The sequence below is a fragment of the Oncorhynchus keta genome, chromosome 6, assembly GCF_023373465.1.
Source record: "Oncorhynchus keta strain PuntledgeMale-10-30-2019 chromosome 6, Oket_V2, whole genome shotgun sequence".
NCBI classification, from domain to species: Eukaryota; Metazoa; Chordata; class Actinopteri; order Salmoniformes; family Salmonidae; genus Oncorhynchus; species Oncorhynchus keta.
Genome location: NC_068426.1, coordinates 36,202,410 through 36,226,445, shown reverse-complemented (window position 1 = coordinate 36,226,445; position 24,036 = coordinate 36,202,410). Strand labels below are relative to the sequence as shown.

The 24,036-nt window shown below is 45.5% G+C and overlaps 2 protein-coding genes across 4 annotated transcripts in view; both read right to left on the bottom strand.

Moving 5' to 3' along the window:
* LOC118385460 (LHFPL tetraspan subfamily member 2a protein-like) overlaps positions 1 to 7,300 on the bottom strand; it is an 84,980-nt gene extending 77,680 nt beyond the window's left edge. For all 3 annotated transcript variants that reach the window (XM_052521418.1, XM_035772600.2, XM_035772602.2), the window contains exon 1: positions 6,694 to 7,300. The gene's annotated coding sequence lies outside the window, so the exon portion shown is untranslated. The remainder of the gene's footprint in view (positions 1 to 6,693) is intronic.
* Positions 7,301 to 14,421: 7,121 nt separating this feature from the next.
* arsb (arylsulfatase B) overlaps positions 14,422 to 24,036 on the bottom strand; it is a 37,342-nt gene continuing 27,727 nt past the window's right edge. Inside the window, exons 7-8 of the mRNA XM_052521417.1 lie at positions 15,035 to 15,193; positions 14,422 to 14,798 (exon numbers count right to left, since the gene is read on the bottom strand). Coding sequence (XP_052377377.1) covers positions 14,530 to 14,798; positions 15,035 to 15,193 — 428 coding nt within the window. The 3' untranslated portion in view covers positions 14,422 to 14,529. The remainder of the gene's footprint in view (positions 14,799 to 15,034; positions 15,194 to 24,036) is intronic.

The window sequence follows — 24,036 nt, the reverse complement described above, 5'->3', positions numbered from 1 at the left end:
ATGCATAATCTGACATTTGAAATGTCTCTATTCCTTTGAAACTTCTGTGAGCGTAATGTTTACTATTCATTTTTGATTGTTTATTTCACTTTTGCATGATCTATTTCACTCGCTTTGGCAATGTTAACATGTGTTTTCCGTGCCAATAAATCCATTTGAATTGAACAGAGGAGGAGGAGGAGAAAGACAGAGACCGCTATGGCGGTTGGTTTCCGTCTGTGGCGCTACGATGGCCCTAGCTGCTGGTGATAATGACCGCTGAAGCCTTGCTAATCCAAACTGAAGTGGAGTAGTCCTGGTGACAGGGAAAGAGAAGAGGACAGATCAGTCATAAACTAACTGTTAGCTAGAAAAGAGTTTGGTCAGCGCTTGGTCAGACTTCTTGACTTCTACAGGAGGGGGGGGGGGTTGATTTCTGTACCACAGTGAACAGTTCTATCTTTCAGATGTTACCCAGCTACGAACGAAAACACATAACACTCATATCACAAAGCCTGACGAACCACTACAATCATGTAGCCTGTCACCTTCAACACCTGTACCAAACCCAACTCAAAGCACATTGTTCGTAAACAGACGCACGCCAAATGATAATCTCCTTATCACCATGCGCAGAGAGGGCCAGATGTTTCTGATTGGCTGTAATCTCTCTCTTTCATTAGCATACAGCTGCGAGGCCGAGGCCCGGGTCACTTGAGTTTCAGCCAATCAATATCCATAAACCCCGGGCAGAACGTCTGCTGCCACGGCAACCTAAGGATGGCTGAAAGGATCCTTCTGCAGGGAACTCAGAATCCGTAAAGGAAAGAATGTCCATTGTCCTCAAGTGTCACATCGGCAAAAAGGGAACCAGTTTTAGTGGATCCCCAGACTAGTATGTTACATGTTGGCTACATGCAGAAATAAGAGATCGGCACATTACTTCCCACACAAAGTGGGAATACAAACAGCGAATCTGAATCTAATTTCTATGATCGACCAGCTGGGAACGGCTGATGTCCGTCTGTCCGTAGTTCCCTGAGACTGACCCATTGACAGACACAATGGGACAAAACCCCAACTCGCCTCTGCTTGTTCAGCCAGACAGACTGGAACCTCCCCGGTCCTGCCCTCTAACCTCCTCCCTCACCCACCTCCCCTCCTGTCAGTCAGTCTCCGGATATCTTATTCTTAGGAAGAGAGAGAGAGAGGAGAGAGAGATTACATTGTGTACATATATATATATATATATATATAATATATAATATGACATTTGTAATGTCTTTACTGTTTTGAAACTGTTGTATGTGTAATGTTTACTGTTAATTTTTGTTGTTTTTCACTTTATATATTCACTTTGTATGTTGTCTACCTCACTTGCTTTGGCAATGTTAACACATGTTTCCCATGCCAATAAAGCCCTTGAATTGAATTGAATTGAGAGGAGAGAGAGAGAGAGACTTGAAATGTGTTAATCTTTTTCAAACCTTTGTGATGTAATGTTTACTGTTAATTTCCAACCAAATTTTGTTGATATTATTTTGTGTCTTGTTTATTGTGAATTCCACTTGCTTTGGCAATGTAAACATATGTTTCTCATGCCAATAAAGCCCTTTCAAAAATTGAATTGAAAGAGAGAGACAGAGAGAGAGACAGAGACAGAGAGAGCGAGAGAGAGAGAGAGAGAGAGCGAGAGAGAGACAGAGAGAGCGAGAGCGAGACAGAGAGCGAGAGAGAGAGAGAGAGAGAGAGAGAGAGAGAGAGAGAGAGAGAGGGGGTAGTTCTTTGTTATTGTGTGGGCCCCTCCCTGCTGGTTTCCCAGTAAAGGGACCAGGCTGGGGGCCGGTGGGGGCCGGTAGGCGCCAAGAGGAGGTCGGGAGTGTCTGTTGTACCCCCAGCAGAGCCTCATCTCTGGGAGCCACATGAGCCCAAAGGACAGTGGGAGAGGAGGGAGAATGTGTCAGAGTATGAAAGAGTGTAAAGCAAAGTACACCCAGGGAAAGGGAGAGAAATAGAGGAGAGAAGAGATTCACTCCGATGCTGCCTAATCTTAACAGTGTGCGTGACTGAGAGAGAGAGAGCAGAGGAGAAAGACAGCGAGAGAGAGAGAGAGGAAGAGAGACTGAGCGGCTGAGACAGAGAAAGAATGTGGTATTCACTATTCTATACAGTGCTACACATTACTATGATCTGCGGAAGATGGCTCTGAGGAGGATGAAATCTAAAAATAAACTCTTTATTTCTTTTGACCATCGTGGAAAAACTCCATCACCTTAACTGCTTCCACTCCTTTGGCCCTTTACACAGCAACGACCCCGGTATACAACCACTGTAAAGCATTTACACACAGTGTGCACACACACACACACACACACACACACACACACACACACACACACACACACACACACACACACACACACACACACACACACACACACACACACACACACACACACACACACACACACACACACACACACACACACACACACACACACACACCCAGGCCCTACTTTTCCACTGTGCTCTGACTAAAATCGTGTGACACTTTTCCATCCAGAGCCTAATGTAGGAGAGCATCTCCCAACCCTCCCTCGTACAGACAGACGGCTGTTTTTAATTCAACCCCAAAGTCTCCTTTCGGGAGCCTGTGACGGAAAACCTCCTAACGTAATGTGACCCAGTTAGTCAGTCAGTAGGTTCCGCCTGTCCGTGTTCCATGCAGCCCTCCTCAAAGTCACTCCGGTGGTTTTACTGTCAATTAACTAATCTTTCGGGAAACAAAAGGACGTTGAAAAAAATCTTCCTTTTGCGTGTTGGGATCGCTTAGAGGGTTCCTGGGGGTTGTTGTTGAAAGGCTTCCACTGACTTGCACACAAACATCAAAGAATATCGTAGAGAGGGTACAAGGGGGAAAAAAAACAAAGACTATGTCAAAACCAGATGCTGCAGTGAATCAGTGAAAGTGAAACATCTCTTCTTTTACTCTTCTAGTCCCCCTCCTGCATCTGTAACATGTTAGTTTGATGCAGTGTGATGCAAACAGTGGTTGAAGGGGCTGACCAGTACTGAAACTCTAACCTACTGCTTGAGTAACAGCATCTCTTATAGAACACCAGCTCTAAACCACAACCCCTGGTATGGAAAAAAAAGTAAGAAGTCAAGTCGAGTACGGCGTGTTACTGCGACCTTTTTCATTCCCCTTCAGGCAATCTGACGCAAACCAAACAGCCATGTTATAAGCCCCATCTCCTCTAGTAGTGAGTAGTGGGGTCCTGTTGTGCCAAACTGTACACCAGATGTGGATCCCTGCCTCCACACTACAGCCTGACCCCTGACCCCACAGATTCCATTTAATCAGCCAATTTCACAGGCCTGTCACACCGAGCCTGTGGTCCAGCCTCGGGTTTCACACACACACTGATAGAGAAAGGATCTGATTTCAGCTAAGAACCGTCTCCAAATACTCTCTACCAGTACCCCCTGTATATAGCCTCGCTATTGTTATTTTACTGCTGCTCTGTAATTATTTTTAATTTTTTTTGTATTCTTAAAACTGCATGGTTGTTTAAGGGCTTGTAAAGTAAGCATTTCACTGCTGTATTTGACACGTGACAAATAAAATTGGATTTGATTTGAAATACTGATGTTAACTTAATCATTAGAGCAAATGTTTATATTTGGAAAGGGCCCGACCACTGGGGGCATGAAAAAGGTGCGCACCAAACCCTCCAATTGAAGGTCGCTTTAAGTGACGCCACGCCAAAGGGGAACATATTGACGAAAGCTATAAACTGAGGTCAGGGGCCTGGACTGATGACACACACATGTCGACAATGTCATCAAAGAGCAGAAAAGCTGAAGTTTGGAGAGCAGACTATGTGGTCTGTATGAACTGGTTGCCAGTCGAAGTCCGCAGAGTTTTTTATATGATGTTAAAAGAATCGCCAACTGCACTCACAGCACCAGGCAGGCCGCAAAAAAAGCAGAGGCTGGTAAGATTTTTTCCACTCTTTGATAATTCACCATTCTGTTTAGGCAAAGGGAGAAGAAGAAGAAGAAAAAACAATAACATTAAAAGAACTTTCCCGACTGCTGCACTCCTGCCCAGACAGCCAGCAGGAGGAAGTGGATATGTTCCCCTTTTCCTGAGGCCAGAGCTGAACCGAGCAGAACAGTGGAGCCTTCTCCAGCAGGCCTATAATGATTGTTGCCTGTTTGATTGAATTTGTTTTTTATTGGTCCAAACATGGAGCTCTGAGGGACGCCACGTTCTTCGGACCTCCAGCATTAACCACAGCCAGTCTTTCACTCCACAGCCGGTCGTCCAATGGCTGCCATCTTTATTGTTAGACACAGGTGAGTCCCCATTCTATGATGTGGCAACTTCTGACCAAGACCACACAGTGACTGTGCTGCAGCATGCCACTGCCACGCTTTCAGGGTTGGCTACAGTGTGACAATGAATGGCAGCATGTTTAGCTATTTACTTTAAAGGTCCGGTCTTTCTAAATGTGTCTTGGGAATTTCGTGCAAGTACTGTGAGAGGAAACATAGAAAAGGACAAGAGAAAAGTAACAGAGAGAAACTTAACACTAGGACTAGAACTGCTACACTCTGTTATTATCTATGCGTAGTCACTTTAATAACTCTACCTACCTGTACATATTACCTCAATTACCTCAACTAACCAGTGCCCGCACACATTGACTCTGTACCAGTACCCCCTGTAGTATATAGCCTCGCTATTGACTCTGTACCAGTACCCCCTGTATATAACCTCCACATTGACTCTGTACCAGTACCCCCTGTATATAGCCTCCACATTGACTCTGTACCAGTACCCCCTGTATATAGCCTCCACATTGACTCTGTACCAGTACCCCCTGTATATAGCCTCCACATTGACTCTGTACCAGTACCCCCTGTATATAGCCTCCACATTGACTCTGTACCAGTACCCCCTGTATATAGCCTCCACATTGACTCTGTACCAGTACCCCCTGTATATAGGCTCCACATTGACTCTGTACCAGTACCCCCTGTATATAGGCTCCACATTGACTCTGTACCAGTACCCCCTGTATATAGCCTCCACATTGACTCTGTACCAGTACCCCCTGTATAAAGCCTCGCTATTGTCATTTTACTGCTGCTATTATATTACTTGTTCCTTTTATTTCTTACTCTTATTTGTATTTTTTAAACTGCATTGCTAGTTAGGGGCTTGTAAGTAAGCATTTCACTGTAAGAATACCTGTTGTATTCAGCACATGTGACTAATAGAATTTGATTTGTTCTGCGGTGAATAGTTATTGATTCCCTAACGACTGCTGCTATAGACACTCCTTAAATGGCTTGAGCCTTGGGACAAAAACAAGCGTTCTCATTCAACACAGTGCCACATCCACTATTCACACAAATCAATATTTTACTGCAGCACTTCAGTTTGGATTATTTACACAATTGTATTGGCAGCCAACTCCCCCTGCAGAGCTATGTGATGGCTAACTAAGGAAAGGGGAGAGGGCCAGGCTGGCCTATATAGCAGATCTCATATATGAGATGGTTTTCATGGGACACAATCTCTGTATCACTGCTATTATGAGGTTGACAATAGAGGGGTCCAAAGGCTTCACCTTCGCCAGTAATATAATATTTCTTACCCCCCAGGGCTCTCCCACACATAGGCTTACAGAAGTGCACGTGCTCACGCACACAGGTGGGATATGGTTCCAGGTTGTTGCTTTAAAAGGGGGGATGGGGAGTAGTAGGGTCAGAAACGACAACAACAAAAACTCTAGCAAGTTGCCTATTTATATCCACTTCAGTCTCAAAAGCCCCTCCAGGAAAGATATGTCCTCTCCTTTCTGTCCTTCAGTTTGACAGGTCAGCATTCTAGTTGGGATATTCCACCAAAATCACAGTTCAGGGAGTTCCCTCTGGACCATTTAAGATCAGCCAAACTGGCCATCCACTAGGTCAGAGGGGAAAAAAAGCTACTTCTGCCTCAGTGACAACTCTCACATCTGCATTTGTTTACATTATGAGTTGGATGTTTTCCAGGTATAAATAAGCTGTGTTTTTAAAATCAGATATCGTTCATTCCCTTACGAAAAAAGATTAGAGCATAGTATAACTGCAGTATGCAGCAAATACTGCCTTCAAAATAACACGTGTGTTTCTATTGCAGTAACTTCAGTTGAAGTATAAGTGCAGATCAACTGCATCTAAAATACAACAGTCCACTGCAGTTACTGCACTTTTACTGCAATTTCGAACTGCTATCTTTTTTTTGTAAGGGCACTATTTTTTGTTGTGCAGGCATATATACCTTTTCTATGTGTCCTATTATTGACGTGTAATTTGTTCAAAGTTAATTTGACAGTTAATTTGACGGAAACCGCTGAAATAGCAGGCGTACATACACATGCCTAATAACATTGTAATAACATGAAAAATAATGGAAGAGTAGAATGTGAAACTTTGCCTGGCAAACTTTTCGTCAATCTGGTTTCCCCACAACGCCGAACCAGCCGCTCCCAGACAAATGCAAACAATTACATTTACTATGACATTTTCTCTAAAGTAATCTAAGCATTGTTGAAAATACATTGTATAGGAAATCAGTGTAAGTGAATAACGGGAATAGGCTATAGGTGAAAAACGGATTGAATGGCAAAAGCAAAATAAATAATTCTCCCTACTTACGGGTAGGTTTTCCACGTTTTGCAAAACGTCCAGCGATGAATATGGGCGCTTTTCAATAAAAAAAAAAATCCAACTTGCGGAAATAACTTTTTAAAACCACTATTTTTGCGTTACACGTTTCTTTGTGGATAATGCCGTGTGCTGCCTCTACCCACACGATTCCTTGGTCCAAGTCTATTTCTACCCCACGCTTTCTCTCTTCGACCACGAATGAGTGAGGCGCAAGCGGTTTTCTCCGGACCAGTCTGCTTACATCTGAGAGCGAGTGACGTTATTCTCGTGTTACCGTTTAATCTCTCTCTCTCTCGCTCTCTCTACGTTTCATTAAAACTTTCTAGTTTTACTGGAGGACGTTTGAGGGGAGTTATGCCCTGTTCTGTGTGCCCATGTGGGTTAACCCTGCTCCATTCCTACATGATTTTATGCCATGCACACTCATGTCGTAGTTGTGTGGTCAACACAAGCCAATGTCATTCAGGTTGAACACTTCACGTTCTTCAGAGGAGCCAGAGTAGTTAGAGGTCATAGCCATACTACATGTATTACTGCAGTGAAAAAGGCAACACTCAAATCCTAGTTGAACCTACTTGACTTATGTGAATGGTTGTACTGTGCCATCTCCCATTCACACGTAGTCTCTAGTGCTTGTTGTCTGGTGGTCTGGTGCGTTTTAGTCCGAATGAATGGAGAGATGGAGCCCATTCATAGCAGATATCTCAGTTCATGGTTGTGAATGCGCCACATTGGAAAACAGGAATAGGAAGAAATAACAGCTTTTGTGTATTAGTTGACATTGTGTTAAGTTTACAGGGCAGAGGAGCAGGGAGAATGGGCTGTTGCGACTGGGGAAAGGGACAACTGGTGCCAGGAACTCTCAAACGTATAATTGTGCTTCTTGAAATGTGAATGAAGCTGGGAAAAAGTTACTGGTACAGGGACTTACTACTGAGCAGATTCAACCAAGGAGGTTTGAGGAAACCACATCCTAAAACCATCATCACCAGATTAAAATGGTTGACAGGCTTTTATAGTTAGCTACTTTGAGTAGTTTCCTAAAAACATGTATATATTTTGATGAAATAAAATACAACACCCTCAAACTAGCTTGAAATAAAACCACCATGTAAGTAGTACTTTTGATGAAGAAGTTGACACACACACTCACTTCAAGGGCATTCTTGACACAGTCCTTGTGACAGCAGAGAGATAAGGGCAGTGGGCTGTCTCCAGCTCAGTTTGTTTACAGTGGAGCAGAGCTCTGTGTCTTTGTTATGACTACACACACACACACACACACACACACACACACACACACACACACACACACACACACACACACACCTGGAGGGCTTGGACGACCTAGCACTGAGCAAGTTCCTCATCCTAAAAAGCCTTACTGCTGGTAATTATATATATATATATGCCATTTAGCAGACGCTTTTATCCAAAGCGACTTACAGTCATGTGTGCATACATTCTACGTATGGGTGGTCCCGGGGATCGAACCCACTACCCTGGCGTTACAAGCGCCATGCTCTACCAACTGAGCTACAGAAGGACAAACACACACAATGGTGTGTGTGTGTGTTTGTGTATGGTCGGGTAGATTACTTTCGAAATGTAATCCGTTAGTTACTAGTTAGCTGTCCAAAATTGAAATCAGTAATGGAATTGTTAGATTACCCAAATTTAGTGACATTATCTGATTACTTTCAGTTACTTTTGGTTCCCTTTCCGTTTAAGAGGCATTAGAAGAAGACAAAAAGAATCCATCAACCGTGTTTGGTGTGTCATCATAGTGGTCTCTGACTTGTGCTCAGACTTGCTCATGTGGAACAAACGTAAACTTGTGCCTTTTTTCAATGTTTGACTGAACGTCATTGAGAAAACAGAAAAGTGTCCATGTATTTTTTTGCAAACATCCTTTCTGAATTGAAAAGTAATCCAAGATGTAATCATCTAGTGTTTCGAAAGTATCTGTAATCCAATTACAATATTTTTACTGGTAATGTAACTGATTCGTTTTTTGTAATCAGATTACATGTAATCAGTTACTCCCCGACCCTGTGTGTGTGTGTGCGCGTCAACCAGTTGATGGATCTGTAGGATAATGTTTTCTGAGTGTTGGGTGTGATGAGCACTTGGATTTCCCCTGGCCTGCGAGCGAGTGAGGCTCAAGGTCCAACACATTCCTGCCTGCATTGGTCAGTAAAGGGTTTCTAATCTGTTTTCACAGGCAGGCTGCACAGACACACACAGAAATATCGTTTGGAATTCCTCTCCCAGTCTGACTTCGCTATACGAGAGCTGAGAACTTCCCCAGGCTGGTGGATTTCATCCTTGTGGACATTCCAGAATGGAATCAAGGTGCGGCACACATTCTATTCCGCATGAAGTCATCGTGGAAAGAGGCCAACGAGGGCCACTGTCATATCTATCAGGGGCATCGGGGCTGAGGAGGGGGACCTGATCTCTGGCTTAGCGTTACCACAGCTGATAAAACAAACGTGAGTGGTGGGCCTACATCAGAAAGAGAGAGAGAGAGATTGTGTGTGTGCCAGGGTGAATCAGATGGGGTTGATTCAGCGAGGCCACATTGGAGAGACGTGTGTTTATCACACCCTAAGGCAGCCAGCAGCAGTGTGAATCAATGACACTGAGGGGAGGAGACAGACTATGACGACAATGCAGAGAAACACTTGTTCACAATGACGAGGAGAAGAGGGAGGGGCTTTGTGTTTTTGTTTAGGGGATAGCTAGTTCCTGTACAACAAGGGTGTCAAACTCAGTCAGCTCAAGGGCCATATTTAAAAATATTTAAAATCACGTCCCAGATACGTATCACCTATTATGCTATTTAAAAAAAAACAGTGCATACAACTGCCACCCAAACCGGCCATTGTTTTATTCTGAAAAATATGCCCCTTTATAATGTCCACTGAACAAAAATATAAACCCAAAACGTAAAGTGTTGGCCCCATGTTTCTCGAGCTGAAATCAAAGATCCCAGACATTTTTCACAGAAAATCCCTGTTAGTGAGCATTTCTACTTTGCCGAGATAACCCATGTTATCTTGGAATATCAAGAAGATGATTAACAGAATGATCATTACACAGGTGCACCTTGTGCTGGGGACAAAAGGCCACTCTAAAATGTGCAGTTGTCACACAACACAATTGCCACAGAAGTGTCAAGTTTTGAGGGAGTGTGCAATTGGCATGCTGACTGTAGGAATGTCCACCAGAGCTGTTGCCAGAGAATTTAATGTAATTTCCATACAAATCATTGCGTGAGCCTGAAATGTGTCACGGGATAGATTCTGCCTTGTTTGACACGTGTCATATAAAGTCTGCCAAATGTTTTCCTACCTGTGGTTTGAAGTTGACCTGAACAAAAAAGGTACGTCATCAACTTCAATGAACTATTCTCTTCACATCAGAAAACAGAGCAAACGTTGAGTCAAATGTACAATTAATGCCGCAGAAGATTTAGGTAGATTTAGGTTATTCGCTGCAGCATGGTTATTAGTGAATTTCCAGGAATTGGACAACTTACTAACTGCATGTAAAATACGATTTGAAATCAGACCAAACTACAGAGGAACTCTTTGTAACAATATTCACAAGTGAGTCTGGGACGAGCAAAGAGTCTACTTTCAAATGTCACGCCACACCTCAACTCTTCAGTCCAAAGCTATTAGCTTCAGTATGGTGGTTTGTAATGAGAGGAACCATGAAGACGACCTGTGACCTTTGTGAGAGCAGCAGACAGAATCCCGCGCCGGTCTTGGAAAATCCCAAGCATGCAGAACGCGACAACGCTCTTGTCTTGCTACATTCTTCATCTTCGCTATTTTTTTTTTGTGGTACTTTTAACTCCATTTTCTCCCTAATTTCACGATCTCCAATTGGTAGTTACAGTCTTGTCCCATCGCTGCAACTTCCGTACGGATAAGGACATTCCGGCTGGCTGTGATACAGCCCGGGATCAAACCCGGGTCTGCAGTGACACCTCTAGCACTGAGATGCAGTGCCTTACTTGCTGACCAGACTGGGTGTGCGCAAGTTGATTTTGTCTATCCACACCAGATGTGCTCAAGACACGCAGGTTGAAACATCCAAACATACTCCGAACCAACTATATTCATTTGGGGACAGGTCGAAAAGCATGAAACATTCATGGCAATTCAGCTAGCTAGCTTGCTGTTGCAAATTTTTCCTGGCATAAACATTGGGTTGTTATTAATCCACAGATAAAATTTTCAATTTGATCTCTTCTGTCAGACTTCTTATTTGGACTTTATATGACAGTGGGCAACCAACTTTAAGGTGCATTACCACCACCAACTGGACTGGGGTGTGGACCTCAGTTCAACTTTCAATCCCCCACGTGGTTATATGCCCCTAAAAAACCAATGAGGAGATGGGATAGGTGGGACTTGCAGCGCGTCACAAATAGAACCAAGTTCTATTTTAGTGTCTAGCTAAGTAGACATGCGCGAGCGAGCAGTTTGTATGCAATGATTGAATAACATGTGCAGTTGAAGTCGGAAGTTTACATACACCTTAGCAAAATACATTTAAACTCAGTTTTTCACAATTCCTGACATTTAACCCGGGTAAAAATTCCCTGTCTTAGGTCAGTTAGGACGACCACTTTATTTTAAGAATGTGAAATGTCAGAATAATATTAGAGAGAATGATTTATTTCAGCTTTTATTTCTTTTATCACATTCCCAGTGGGTCAGACGTTTATATACACTCAATTAGTATTTTGTAGCATTGCCTTTAAATTGTTTAAATTGGGTCAAACATTTTGGGTAGCCTTCCACGAGCTTCCCACAATAAGTTGGGTGAATTTTGGCCCATTCCTCCTGACAGTCAGGTTTGTAGACCTTGCTCGCACACACTTTTTCCAGTTCTGCCCATACATTTTCTATAGGATTGAGGTCAGGGCTTTGGGATGGCCACTCCAGTAACTTGACTTTGTTGTCCTTAGCCATTTGCCACAACTTTGGAAGTATGCTTGGGGTCATTGTCCATTTGGAAGATCCATTTGCGACCAAGCTTTAACTTCCTGACTGATGTGTTGAGATGTTGCTTCAATATATCCACATAATTTTCCTCCCTCATGATGCCATCTATTTTGTGAAGTGCACCAGTCCCTCCTGCAGCAAAGCACCCCCACAACATGATGCTGCCACCAAGTGCGGAGGTCTTGGCTGATTTCTTTTGATTTCCCATGATGTCAAGCAAAGAGGCACCGAGTTTGAAGGTAGGCTTTGAAATACATCCACAGATAAACCTCCAATTGACTCAAATGATGTCAATTAGCCTATCAGAAGATTCTAAAGCCATGACATCATTTTCTGGAATTTTCCAAGCTGTTTAAAGGCACAGTCAACTTAGTGTATGTAAACTTCTGACCCACTGGAATTGTGATACAGTGAATTATAAGTGAAATAATCTGTCTGTAAACAATTGTTGGGAAAATTACTTGTCATGCACAAAGTAGATGTCCTAACCGACTTGCCAAAACTATAGTTTGTTAAACAAGACATTTGTTTTAAATGACTCCAACCTAAGTGTATGTAAACTTCCGACTTCAACTGTGTGTACATGTATTTTTGTAATGCGAGCGGTGTGGTTAGCAAGTTAGACCGCTGCACCACAGGAGGCCTTCACCTTTATTCTGCCAGTTGTTCGCAGTGATGAGTGTCGGCTGTGAAAAGCAGACACACACTCTGGCGGTATACCCCATTCTCACTCTCACACTCACACTCACACACAATGGCAGGTAGAGTTACAGTTTTAAAATAGCTCTTAATGAATGAAGGGAGAAAGGGACGAAAGAGGTGATGGGTCAACAGCACAGTTAAGAGTGAGAGAGATGTGTGAGAGAGAAAAGGGGGTTGTGGTTAGTGCTGTAGTTAGTGGTATCACAGGCCTGCTGCTGCTGCTGCTGCCAAACTGGAGTAATGGAAACGTTGAGGAGATAAGTGGGAGGGACTACACTCTAAACTAAATCAATGTTTAGCCACCAAAGTGCTGTACGTCTCCCTTCTGACATACAGAATATTTGAGGACGTCTTTCTCCCGTTTACTCTTTGACAAAGGATATATATGATGCCGTAAAAATCCGGGCCATTCAACTGTCATCGTTTGTTATTTCTAAACGTCGCTAGCGGTACAGTTGGTCCCTCAGCTCACATTACAGGCCAAGTGTCAACGGTCACGGTGGTGACCAGGCCGTCGGCCCTCCGCAGGCGGCGTTTCCTGTGACTACCCAGCATGCTGCTGGCCGGAGGGAGGTCAAAGGGCAGGGGTCATAAAGTGTCTGTAGAGGAAATGTATTTCTTAGAGATGGAAATGGTCACTGGGGGGAATGTGTGTACATCGGTTTGTCATTCTGCACTAACAAGTGTACTACATATTAACATGATATTACACTGAGAGGGTCTCACATTAATATATCATTGGCTCGTTGAACCATATTCTCTTTAGACACCTTGTAGCACAGAGTTAGAACTTCAAGTGAATCCAAACATCACACACACACAAGGCTGCTCTCTGATAGTGAGACAGACAGTGTGTGTGTGATTGGGGCGTGGATGTTATGTCTCTGGCCATACCGGCAGGATCTGGGACATTCCTCATGTTTCTAACCTCTGACCCCTAAAATACTCCTAACCCATTTAGCACCTATTTATAAACTCCTAAGACAACCACAGCAGGAGTTAACTGACCCCAATCATATGCTTGTTATTACATGAAGCTAAGTTATACAACTAGCGAAAGGATCTTACTGTTACCACATACCAGTATTTATATCCAAACCCACTTACATGAAACACATTCACACGATAAATCATACATTCAGGGATAAGTCAAAGTGGGAACCAAACCCACAACCCAGCTGTTGCTGATACCATGATCTCACCAGCTAAGTATGGGGGCTGAACAAGCCCGCGGGTCTCTTCCTGTTGACGGCCCTGTTTGACACCAACACAGGAGGGGACTGGAGCTTTGGCGGTAATACCTGAAGCATTTAGGAGGGTTCTGACGAATCAGCGACATGTGGTAGCTACGCCCCGTTGACGTAACGACTCGGACTCAACTTACCTAATGAACGACAGGGACAGTAAACACGTCACATTCATTCAGGCACTAATGAAGTGTTACAAAATATTTGTTTAGCCTTTCTTTTTTACTGCACACATAACGGAATAGTTATTGTACATGAAAAGGTTTCTTTTGATGTAAGAAGTGCACAGTCAGATGTAACGTTGGAAACATCTTCACTTTGACGGGTACTGTGTATTCCCTGCTTGGGCCATCCATGAAATACATCAAAAACTCTATTCGGCAGGCAGCCTAGTAGTTAAGAGCGTTGGGCCAGTAACCGAAAGGTTGCTGGTTCAAATCCCCGAAGCTGACTAGGGGAAAAAAATCTGTCGATGTGCCCTTGAGGCACTTAACCCTAATTCCTATCGTAACTCTGGATAAAGAGCGTCTGGTAAAACAACTGAAAGGGAAATGTACTTAAGGAACATCATGACCTGATTTGAGTTTTGTTGCACCAGAAAACATCAAATGGCACCTTTTAAAGTGACTCGATAAAAACACCAGACAGCCTGATTCACACAGACAACAGCACACGCATATACGGATGCAGTATACCCACCCTTCCAACCCACCTTACCAACCCACCCTACCCACCCACCCACCCTCCCGGAGGAAAAGTGATCATTGAGATCTTGAATACTCTTCATGTCTCTTCATAGCTGGAATCTGGCACTTTACACTTCTCCTTCATCGTCATCCCCACCATTGTGTCTATTCCCAGGGCCCCCAGGCTCCAGTGCCAGGGTCACACCTGGGGTCGTCATCAGGGAAGGTGATTGGCTGAGACCTCTGCAAGTAGTGGCCTAGTCTCCTGAGGAGGTTGTCCACCACGTTGGGGTGCTGGTCAGACACCTCATCCCTTTCTTCTGGGTCCGCCTCCACATCAAACAGCATCACAGGCTTCAGGGGATTGACAGAAGCAGAACTGTTGGTTCTAGAACTGTTCTCCAAGCCTGGACGGGTGAACCATCGGTCACAGCCTGGAGGAGGGACGGTGGAGAAATTTGAAATATAGAAGGGACGTGTGTGTGTGTGGCTGTGTGTGTGTCTGTGCGCATACAATCGGTGAATCATGCTATAGTGCTACATGCTACAGAGAAACTAATAAAAACCCAGTCAGGAGTCACACTTTACTTCCTCCGCCGACCAAACGCACCCGGCAGTTATGATGTGTCAGCTATGAGGTGTCATAAACTGACAGAGACAAGCTAGTTACCTGGGTAGCCAGTCAGCAGCTTCCACTGCATGCTGCGGATGGCAGCGTGGATAGACACGTTGAAGCCTGAGTTGGACCAGGACCAAGGGTTGAAGGAGGAGCCTCCACGCCTCACTGGAGCATTAGAGACAGGCAACCCCTGGGAAGCACTGCCTGGACCTGGGAAGAGGGAGGACGGAGCGGGAGGAAGGAGAGTGGGAGAAAGGGGAAAGGAGAGAGAGAGAGAGAGAGAGAGAGAGAGTGGGAAAGGAGAGAGAGAGAGAGAGAGAGAGAGAGAGAGAGAGGGGAAAGGAGAGAGAGAGAGAGAGAGAGAGAGAGAGAGAGAGAGAGAGAGAGAGAGAGAGAGAGAGAGAGAGAGAGAGAGAGAGAGAGAGAGAGAGAGAGAGAGAGAGAGAGAGAGAGAGAGAGAGAGAGAGAGAGAGAGAGGGGGAAAGGAGAGAGAGAGAGAGAGAGAGAGAGAGTGGGAAAGGAGAGAGAGAGAGAGAGAGAGAGAGAGAGAGAGAGAGAGAGAGAGAGAGAGAGAGAGAGAGAGAGAGAGAGAGAGAGAGAGAGAGAGAGAGAGAGAGAGAGAGAGAGAGAGAGAGAGAGAGAGAGAGAGAGAGAGGGCAGGGGAGAGAGGGAGAGATGTTGGAGAGGAGGGAGAGAGAATCAACAGAAGTGAAATAGGGGATGGACGATTTCAGAAGCCAATCTATATTTCCCCAAACACTCTAGTATAATAATAAGAGAGAGAAAGTGGAAATTGCTGAAAAACGTAGCAGTGGTCGACCGCTGGACACAAAGCGCTCACTGTAAGAGAGACTAAAGAGGAAGTAAAGTAGAGAGGCCGAGACACTGAGCCCTGCAGCATACCTGAGAATGGGCTAGACGTGGGCTAGGCAGGCCGTATAGAAAGACGTGTGAAAATAAACAGAGCAATGAGAAAGAGCTCTTTCTTCCCCGCAGGCCAAACAATGAAGCAGCAGGAATGGAGAAGGCTTTTGTACTTGGAACGTTGGCTAAAATGTGGAATTCAAGGTGTGAGATCTCTCTGGACTCGCACAATTTCTGGGGTTGGACTGGGAAGAATTCGCCCTTCCCTTTGATGCCAAGGTCAGCTACTGGGTAGAGCAGAGTGGGCAGTCGGAGTACCAGCTTTGCTCCCTTCAAACAGAAACGGCAACTTGTTTTGCTTCAAATGAGAGAAGACTGATGATTAGAAGGATTGAGACCAGAGAGTCCTTATTTTACACAGAACGGATTCACTGCTCCTCAGGTTAAGATCGAACGGCCCTCGGTTTGACTCATCAGATTCACCACATCAGCAGTACTTCCCCACTCCTGAGGTACAGTGGGACAAAAAAAGTATTTAGTCAGCCACCAAATTGTGCAAGTTCTCCCACTTAAAAATATGAGAGAGGCCTGTAATTTTCATCATAGGTACACTTCAACTATGACGGACAAAATGAGAAAAGAAAATCCAGAAAATCACATTGTAGGATTTTTAATGAATTTATTTGCAAATTATGGTGGAAAATAAGTATTTGGTCACCTACAAACAAGCAAGATTTCTGGCTCTCACAGACCTGTAACTTCTTCTTTAAGAGGTTCCTCTGTCCTCCACTCGTTACCTGTATTAATGGCACCTGCTTGAACTTGTTATCAGTATAAAAGACACCTGTCCACAACCTCAAAAACAGTCACACTCCAAACTCCACTATGGCCAAGACCAAAGAGATGTCAAAGGACACCAGAAAGAAAATTGTAGACCTGCACCAGGCTGGGAAGACTGAATCTGCAATAGGTAAGCAGCTTGGTTTGAAGAAATCAACTGGGAGCAATTATTAGGAAATGGAAGACATACAAGACCACTGATAATCTCCCTCGATCTGGGGCTCCACGCAAGATCTCACCCCGTGGGGTCAAAATGATCACAAGAACGGTGAGCAAAAATCCCAGAACCACACGGGGGGGACCTAGTGAATGACCTGCAGAGAGCTGGGACCAAAGTAACAAAGCCTACCATCAGTAACACACTACGCCGCCAGGGACTCAAATCCTGCAGTGCCAGACGTGTCCCCCTGCTTAAGCCAGTACATGTCCAGGCCCGTCTGAAGTTTGCTCGAGAGCATTTGGATGATCCAGAAGAAGATTGGGAGAATGTCATATGGTCAGATGAAACCAAAATATTACTTTTTGGTAAAAACTCAACTCGTCGTGTGTGGAGGACAAAGAATGCTGAGTTGCATCCAAAGAACACCATACCTACTGTGAAGCATGGGGGTGGAAACATCATGCTTTGGGACTGTTTTTCTGCAAAGGGACCAGGACGACTGATCTGTGTAAAGGAAAGAATGAATGGGGCCATGTATCGTGAGATTTTGAGTGAAAACCTCCTTCCATCAGCAAGGGCATTGAAGATAAAACATGGCTGGGTCTTTCAGCATGACAATGATCCCAAACACACCGCCCGGGCAACGAAGGAGTGGCTTCGTAAGAAGCATTTCAAGGTCCTGGAGTGGCCTAGCCAGTCTCCAGATCTCAACCACATAGAAAATCTTTGGAGGGAGTTGAAAGTCCGTGTTGCCCAGCAACAGCCCCAAAACATCACTGCTCTTGAGGAGATCTGCATGGAGGAATGGGCCAAAATACCAGCAACAGTGTGTGAAAACCTTGTGAAGACTTACAGAAAACGTTTGACCTCTGTTATTGCCAACAAAGGGTATATAACAAAGTATTGAGATAAACTTTTGTTATTGACCAAATACTTGTTTTCCACCATAATTTGCAAATAAATTCATTAAAAACAATGTGATTTTCTGGATTTTACTTTTCTAATTTTTTTCCGTCATAGTTGAAGTGTACCTATGATGAAAATTACAGGCCTCTCTCATCTTTTTAAGTGGGAGAACTTGCACAATTGATGGATGACTAAATACCCCCCCACACTGTACATCCACATTAGGCTGGTAGCGAGCTCTGTTGTAGTCTGGGTACCAGTTATTTTTTTGGCTGACACTCCACTACTTAGAAAAGAATGCCTGTCGGTTTAATGCTGTTAAAAACAACCCTCCCAACATTCATTTTGTATGTGTAGCTACCCACAAGCCCTTGTTCTCCTCTCTCTGAGATGCAACAAGCACAAACTAATTTCTTAGTTCATGGCTCCCTTCGCTGCTGTAACATGACAGACATTTAAAACACGTCCCGTCTCAGACCACATGACGAGCATTGCGACATTCAAATCTATTGATCCGCTTATGAATGATGTGTGGGCTTTCCTCACAAGCTAATTGTTATCACATGCATTCAGTTAGACAACTGGTGAATACCCCCGCCCAGATCCTTAAGTGTGCTGCATTGCAGATTTGATTGGATCCAGCCAAGCGGAGGTTGAGTAAATGTGAAAGGGTTTGGGGTGATTTTGAGGTAGAGTTTTACGGTTTGGTGCCAGAATGCCAGTGCTTCACAGGCAGACAGAGGCCCCGGGAAAGTCCCAAATCATCCCAGTTATATCCATTATCTCCAACCCAAAGGATAGGATGGGATTTAAGCAATATGGTGGAAACTGAACCTGTAGCCTATCACCATGTTAGAAGTGAAGGTGAACGTTGGTGAGAAGATCAAGGGTCACAGGGGTAATGGGCTTGTATAGTAGAGGACATGAATATGAAGGATTAGCCTGAATCCTATATAGAGAGAACACTTAGAATACTAAGGAGACCAGAGCAGCCTGTTCTAGAGTTTGATGTTCCCTCCTTTACCCTCATCACACTGTGTTCCCCCACTCCCCCCCCCAACATACTCGTTTACTCTTATTTCCCCTCTCTCCGCAGGAACGACAGAGTGCAGCAGACGGCCAGGGCCCCTACATCTGGATCCAACTGCACAGCGGGACCAGTCCCAAATTGGACGGGGGAAGAAAGGAGGAGAGGGGGTGGAGAAGAGGGAGGAGAAGGGGAAGAAAGGAGGCGGAAGAGGTAGGGAGAGAAGGAGAGCAGGCGGAGAGGGAAGAGAAGGAGGGAAGAGAAGGAGAGAAGGGAGGGTGTTAGGGTGAGATATGGAGAGAGATAAGAGGGGGAGAGAAAAGATGGGAAAGAGGAGAGCGGGGGTAAAGAGGAGAGCGGGGGGAGAGAGGAGCGCGTCGGGGGAGAGAGGAGAGCGGGGGAGAGAGGAGAGCGGGGGGAGAGAGGAGAGCGGGGGGAGAGAGGAGTGTGTCGGGGAGAGAGGAGGTGAAGAGGAGAGCGGGGGGGGTGAAGAGGAGAGCGGGGGGGCGTAAGGAAGGTGGTGGACAGGGGGAGCGGAGGAGTAGAGGGAATAGAGGGGAAGTCAGAGGGATTTGGGGTTTGGACGGAGTCCAGGATCTCGCTCTCTTTCTCTGCCTAGACGTTTAGAGAACCCCCTCCCTCTTTCTGCCCCACTTAAAGACGGAATCCCTCAGTCAGATAGGAAGAGGGAGGGGAGTGAGGGATTTAAAGAAAGACTGGGAAGAAGGGATTCGACAGAGGAAGTGGGAGAAAGAGGAAGATGTAATCTGTCTTGTCAGACAGAGAAAGAGAGCGTAAATGTGAATTAGAGGAAGAGAGGGGGAGAGAGAAAGAGAGGGGAAATGTGAATTAGAGGAAGAGAGGGGGAGAGAGAAAGAGAGCGTAAATGTGAATTAGAGGAAGAGAGGGGGAGAGAGAAAGAGAGGGGAAATGTGAATTAGAGGAAGAGAGGGTGAGAGAGAAAGAGGGGGGAAATGTGAATTAGAGGAAGAGAGGGGGAGAGAGAAAGAGAGGGGAAATGTGAATTAGAGGAAGAGAGGGGGAGAGAGAAAGAGAGGGGAAATGTGAATTAGAGGAAGAGAGGGGGAGAGAGAAAGAGAGGGGAAATGTGAATTAGAGGAAGAGAGGGGGAGAGAGAAAGAGAGGGGAAATGTGAATTAGAGGAAGAGAGGGGGAGAGAGAAAGAGAGGGGAAATGTGAATTAGAGGAAGAGAGGGTGAGAGAGAAAGAGGGGGGGAATGTGAATTAGAGGAAGAGAGGGGGAGAGAGAAAGAGAGGGGAAATGTGAATTAGAGGAAGAGAGGGGGAGAGAGAAAGAGAGGGGAAATGTGAATTAGAGGAAGAGAGGGGGAGAGAGAAAGAGAGGGGAAATGTGAATTAGAGGAAGAGAGGGGGAGAGAGAAAGAGAGGGGAAATGTGAATTAGAGGAAGAGAGGGGGAGAGAGAAAGAGGGGGTGGGAGATTGACAGAGGAATGAGGGAGTGAAAACGGGAGACAGAATCCCTCGTCAAATAGAGCAAGAAAGAGAAGGATGTGGAATGAAAGACAAGAAAGAAATCCCTAGAATGTGATGAATAAAAGGAGAGTGGGGTCTCCTGCTAGAGACAACACAGGGAGAAGTGTGCTGGTCACCGTGGTTACAGTCCAACTTCCCACTAACTAATGAAATACATGAATGTATTTGGCAGAGAAGTTATTATAGTATGAGATGTTCAAACCCTCAAAAAGTGTAGCTTCGGGGCACAACATCGGGCGTGTGTGTATTGGTCGGACTCCCCGAGTTGTGCATCGTTCTGGTGAGCAACTGTAGATATCAGGCAAGGTGACGCAAGTGCACCAGGGTGAGCTACTAGCTCGTTTAGATCTGCTACCTGCCGTCGACATGACTCTTCTGAACACGTCGTAGGATCAGTCTGAATTGTTACGGTGTGAAGGATTTCCTCTCCGTATCATGAACTCCATCATTTACTTCAGGATCAGTCAGCGAGGAAGCCAAAATCACCAGAAAGTAAATTGGCTTATGTCAGTATAGCTGTTCTTGTGTCAGTATGGCTGCTACCTCCCAGGCACCTCAGTGTTGTAATTTCTAGACTCAAGGCAGGTATAAACCAATCATGTGCCAATTGCTTGAGGCCTTGCCTGGCTGGGACACCCTGGGCCAAGGAAAGCAGCGCTAACCTTGAACCGGTGGCTATTCAACAGATCTCTGTTCTGAAAACAATAAAAGCCTCTTAATAACAATCAGGGGCTTGAAAGTTGGCTGGTTTCCTGTAGAACCTCCAAGAGCCAATGAGCTGAGCCGCTAAATCTCCACGGAAACACCAGAAAGGGGGTCAACTCCAATGATGTCATACATACACATACAGTACAGTCAAATAAGGATGTTTCTGGTTAACTCACACTCTCCTGCGAAAGCGATGACCTAAGTTGACAAAGTAGTTAAAGCGATGATGTACTGTAACATACAGCAGATTGTTGCGTATCCTATCAGTTTGGTGATTGAAACATTTATGCTTGAATGGCAGGCAGACAAAAATAGTCTGGGGGTATTTAAGGGAGTGAAGCCAAGGTAGCCTCCCTTGTTGTCTAACTAGGTGTAGAAGAAGAGAACACGATCTCTACTCCACTGCACAGCCCTTTGTTCAACACAGTCAGACACCCTGACCTCTGACCAGGGACCCCCACACCCCTCTGAGAAGGAAGTGGTTAGCGCCACCTAATGTTAAGTGGTTAAGATGAGAATGAGAGTGCTCCATTGTGGTTCAAGGCGGGGGGGGGGGGGTCCGGCAGTCACAAGACCCATTTCCTGGAATCCCCCCAACAAATCACACACACCTTCTCAAACATCAAGTTTATCAAGTTTCTACATTGTTTTGGAGATTTCATTGTTACCCTGTGTGTGTGTGTGTGTGTGTGTGTGTGTGTGTGTGTGTGTGTGTGTGTGTGTGTGTGTGTGTGTGTGTGTGTACACTGATTGATCAAATCAAATCACATTTTATTTGTCACATGTGCCGAATGCACCTGGTGTAGAGTTTTCCGTTAAATGCTGACTTATAAACACTTTCCCAACAATGCAGAGTTAAAAAGGGAAAAGAAAAAAGGAAATAGTAACACAATAAAATACCTAACAAGACTTTATTAGGAGTACCGGGACCGAGTCAATGTGCAGGAGTACCAGGTAGTAACAAGACTATATAGAAGGAGTACCGGGACCGAGTCAATGTGCAGGAGTACCGGGACCGAGTCAATGTGCAGGAGTACCGGGACCGAGTCAATGTGCAGGAGTACCGGGACTGAGTCAATGTGCAGGAGTACCGGGACTGAGTCAATGTGCAGGAGTACCCGGTAGTAACAAGACTTTATTAGGAGTACCGGGACCGAGTCAATGTGCAGGAGTACCGGGACCGAGTCAATGTGCAGGAGTACCGGGTAGTAACAAGACTATATAGAAGGAGTACCGGGACCGAGTCAATGTGCAGGAGTACCGGGACCGAGTCAATGTGCAGGAGTACCGGGACCGAGTCAATGTGCAGGAGTACCGGGACCGAGTCAATGTGCAGGAGTACCGGGACTGAGTCAATGTGCAGGAGTACCGGGACTGAGTCAATGTGCAGGAGTACCCGGTAGTAACAAGACTTTATTAGGAGTACCGGGACTGAGTCAATGTGCAGGAGTACCGGGACCGAGTCAATGTGCAGGAGTACCGGGTAGTAACAAGACTATATAGAAGGAGTACCGGGACTGAGTCAATGTGCAGTAGTACCGGGACCGAGTGAATGTGCAGTAGTACCGGGACCGAGTCAATGTGCAGGAGTACCGTCAATGTGCAGGAGTACCGGGACCGAGTCAATGTGCAGGAGTACCGGGACCGAGTCAATGTGCAGGAGTACCGGGACCGAGTCAATGTGCAGTAGTACCGGGACCGAGTCAATGTGCAGGAGTACCGGGACCGAGTCAATGTGCAGGAGTACCGGGACCGAGTCAATGTGCAGTAGTACCGGGACCGAGTCAATGTGCAGGAGTACCGGGGCCGAGTCAATGTGCAGGAGTACCGGGACCGAGTCAATGTGCAGTAGTACCGGGACCGAGTTAATGTGCAGTAGTACCGGGACCGAGTCAATGTGCAGGAGTACCGGGACCGAGTCAATGTGCAGGAGTACCAGGTAGTAACAAGACTTTATTCAGAGTACCGGGACCGAGTCAATGTGCAGTAGTACCGGGACCGAGTCAATGTGCAGGAGTACCGGGACCGAGTCAATGTGCAGTAGTACCGGGACCGAGTCAATGTGCAGGAGTACCAGGTAGTAACGAGGCTATATAGAAGGAGTACCGGTACTGAGCCAATGGGGGCGGCCCGTCAGGAAGTACAGGATCGAGTTAAAGAGGGAGGTTTTCAGTCCCAGGGTTGCGTCAAATGTGGATCTGTTGGGGTGGTATGCGAATCGGAGTGGGTCCAGGGTGTCTGGGATGATGACGTTGATGTGAGCCATGACCAGCCCTTCAAAACATTTAATGGCCACAGATGTGAGTGCTACGGGGCTATAGTCATTTACACAAGTTACCTTCGTGTTCTTGGACACAGAAACTATGGTGGTCTGCTTGAAACATGTAGGTATTACAGACTGGGTCAGGGAGAAAATGTCAGTGAAGACACTTGCCAACTGATCAGCGCATACTCGGAGTACGCTTCCTGGTAATCTGTCTGGCCCTGCGGCCTTGTGAACGTTAACTTGTTTAAAGGTTTTACTCACATCAGCTACGGAGAGCGTGATCACACAGTTGTCCGGAACAACTGGTACTCACATGCATGGTTCAGTGTTGTTAGCCTCGAAGCAAGCATAAATGCCTTTAGCTCATCTGGAAGGTTCACATCACTGAGCAGCTCACGGCTAGGTTTCCATTTGTAAATCGGTGATAGTTTGCAAGCCGTGCCGCATCCAACAAGCGTCAGAACCAGTGTAGAAGGATTCTATCTTAGTCCTGTATTGAAGCTTTGCCTGTTTGATGGTTTGTCTGAAGGCATAGCGGGACTTCTTATAAGTGTCCGGATTAATGTCCCGCTCCTTGAAATTGGCAGCTCTAGCCTTTAGCTCAGTGCGGATGTTGCCTGTAACTTTGTATGGGTCTCTGTGTGTGGAGTAAGGGTGATCTAGAGTTTTTTCGCCTCTGGTTGCACAGATGACAAGCTGGTAGAAATGAGGTAAGACGGATTTCAGTTTTCTTGTATTAAATTCACCGGCCACGAGGAGTGCCGCC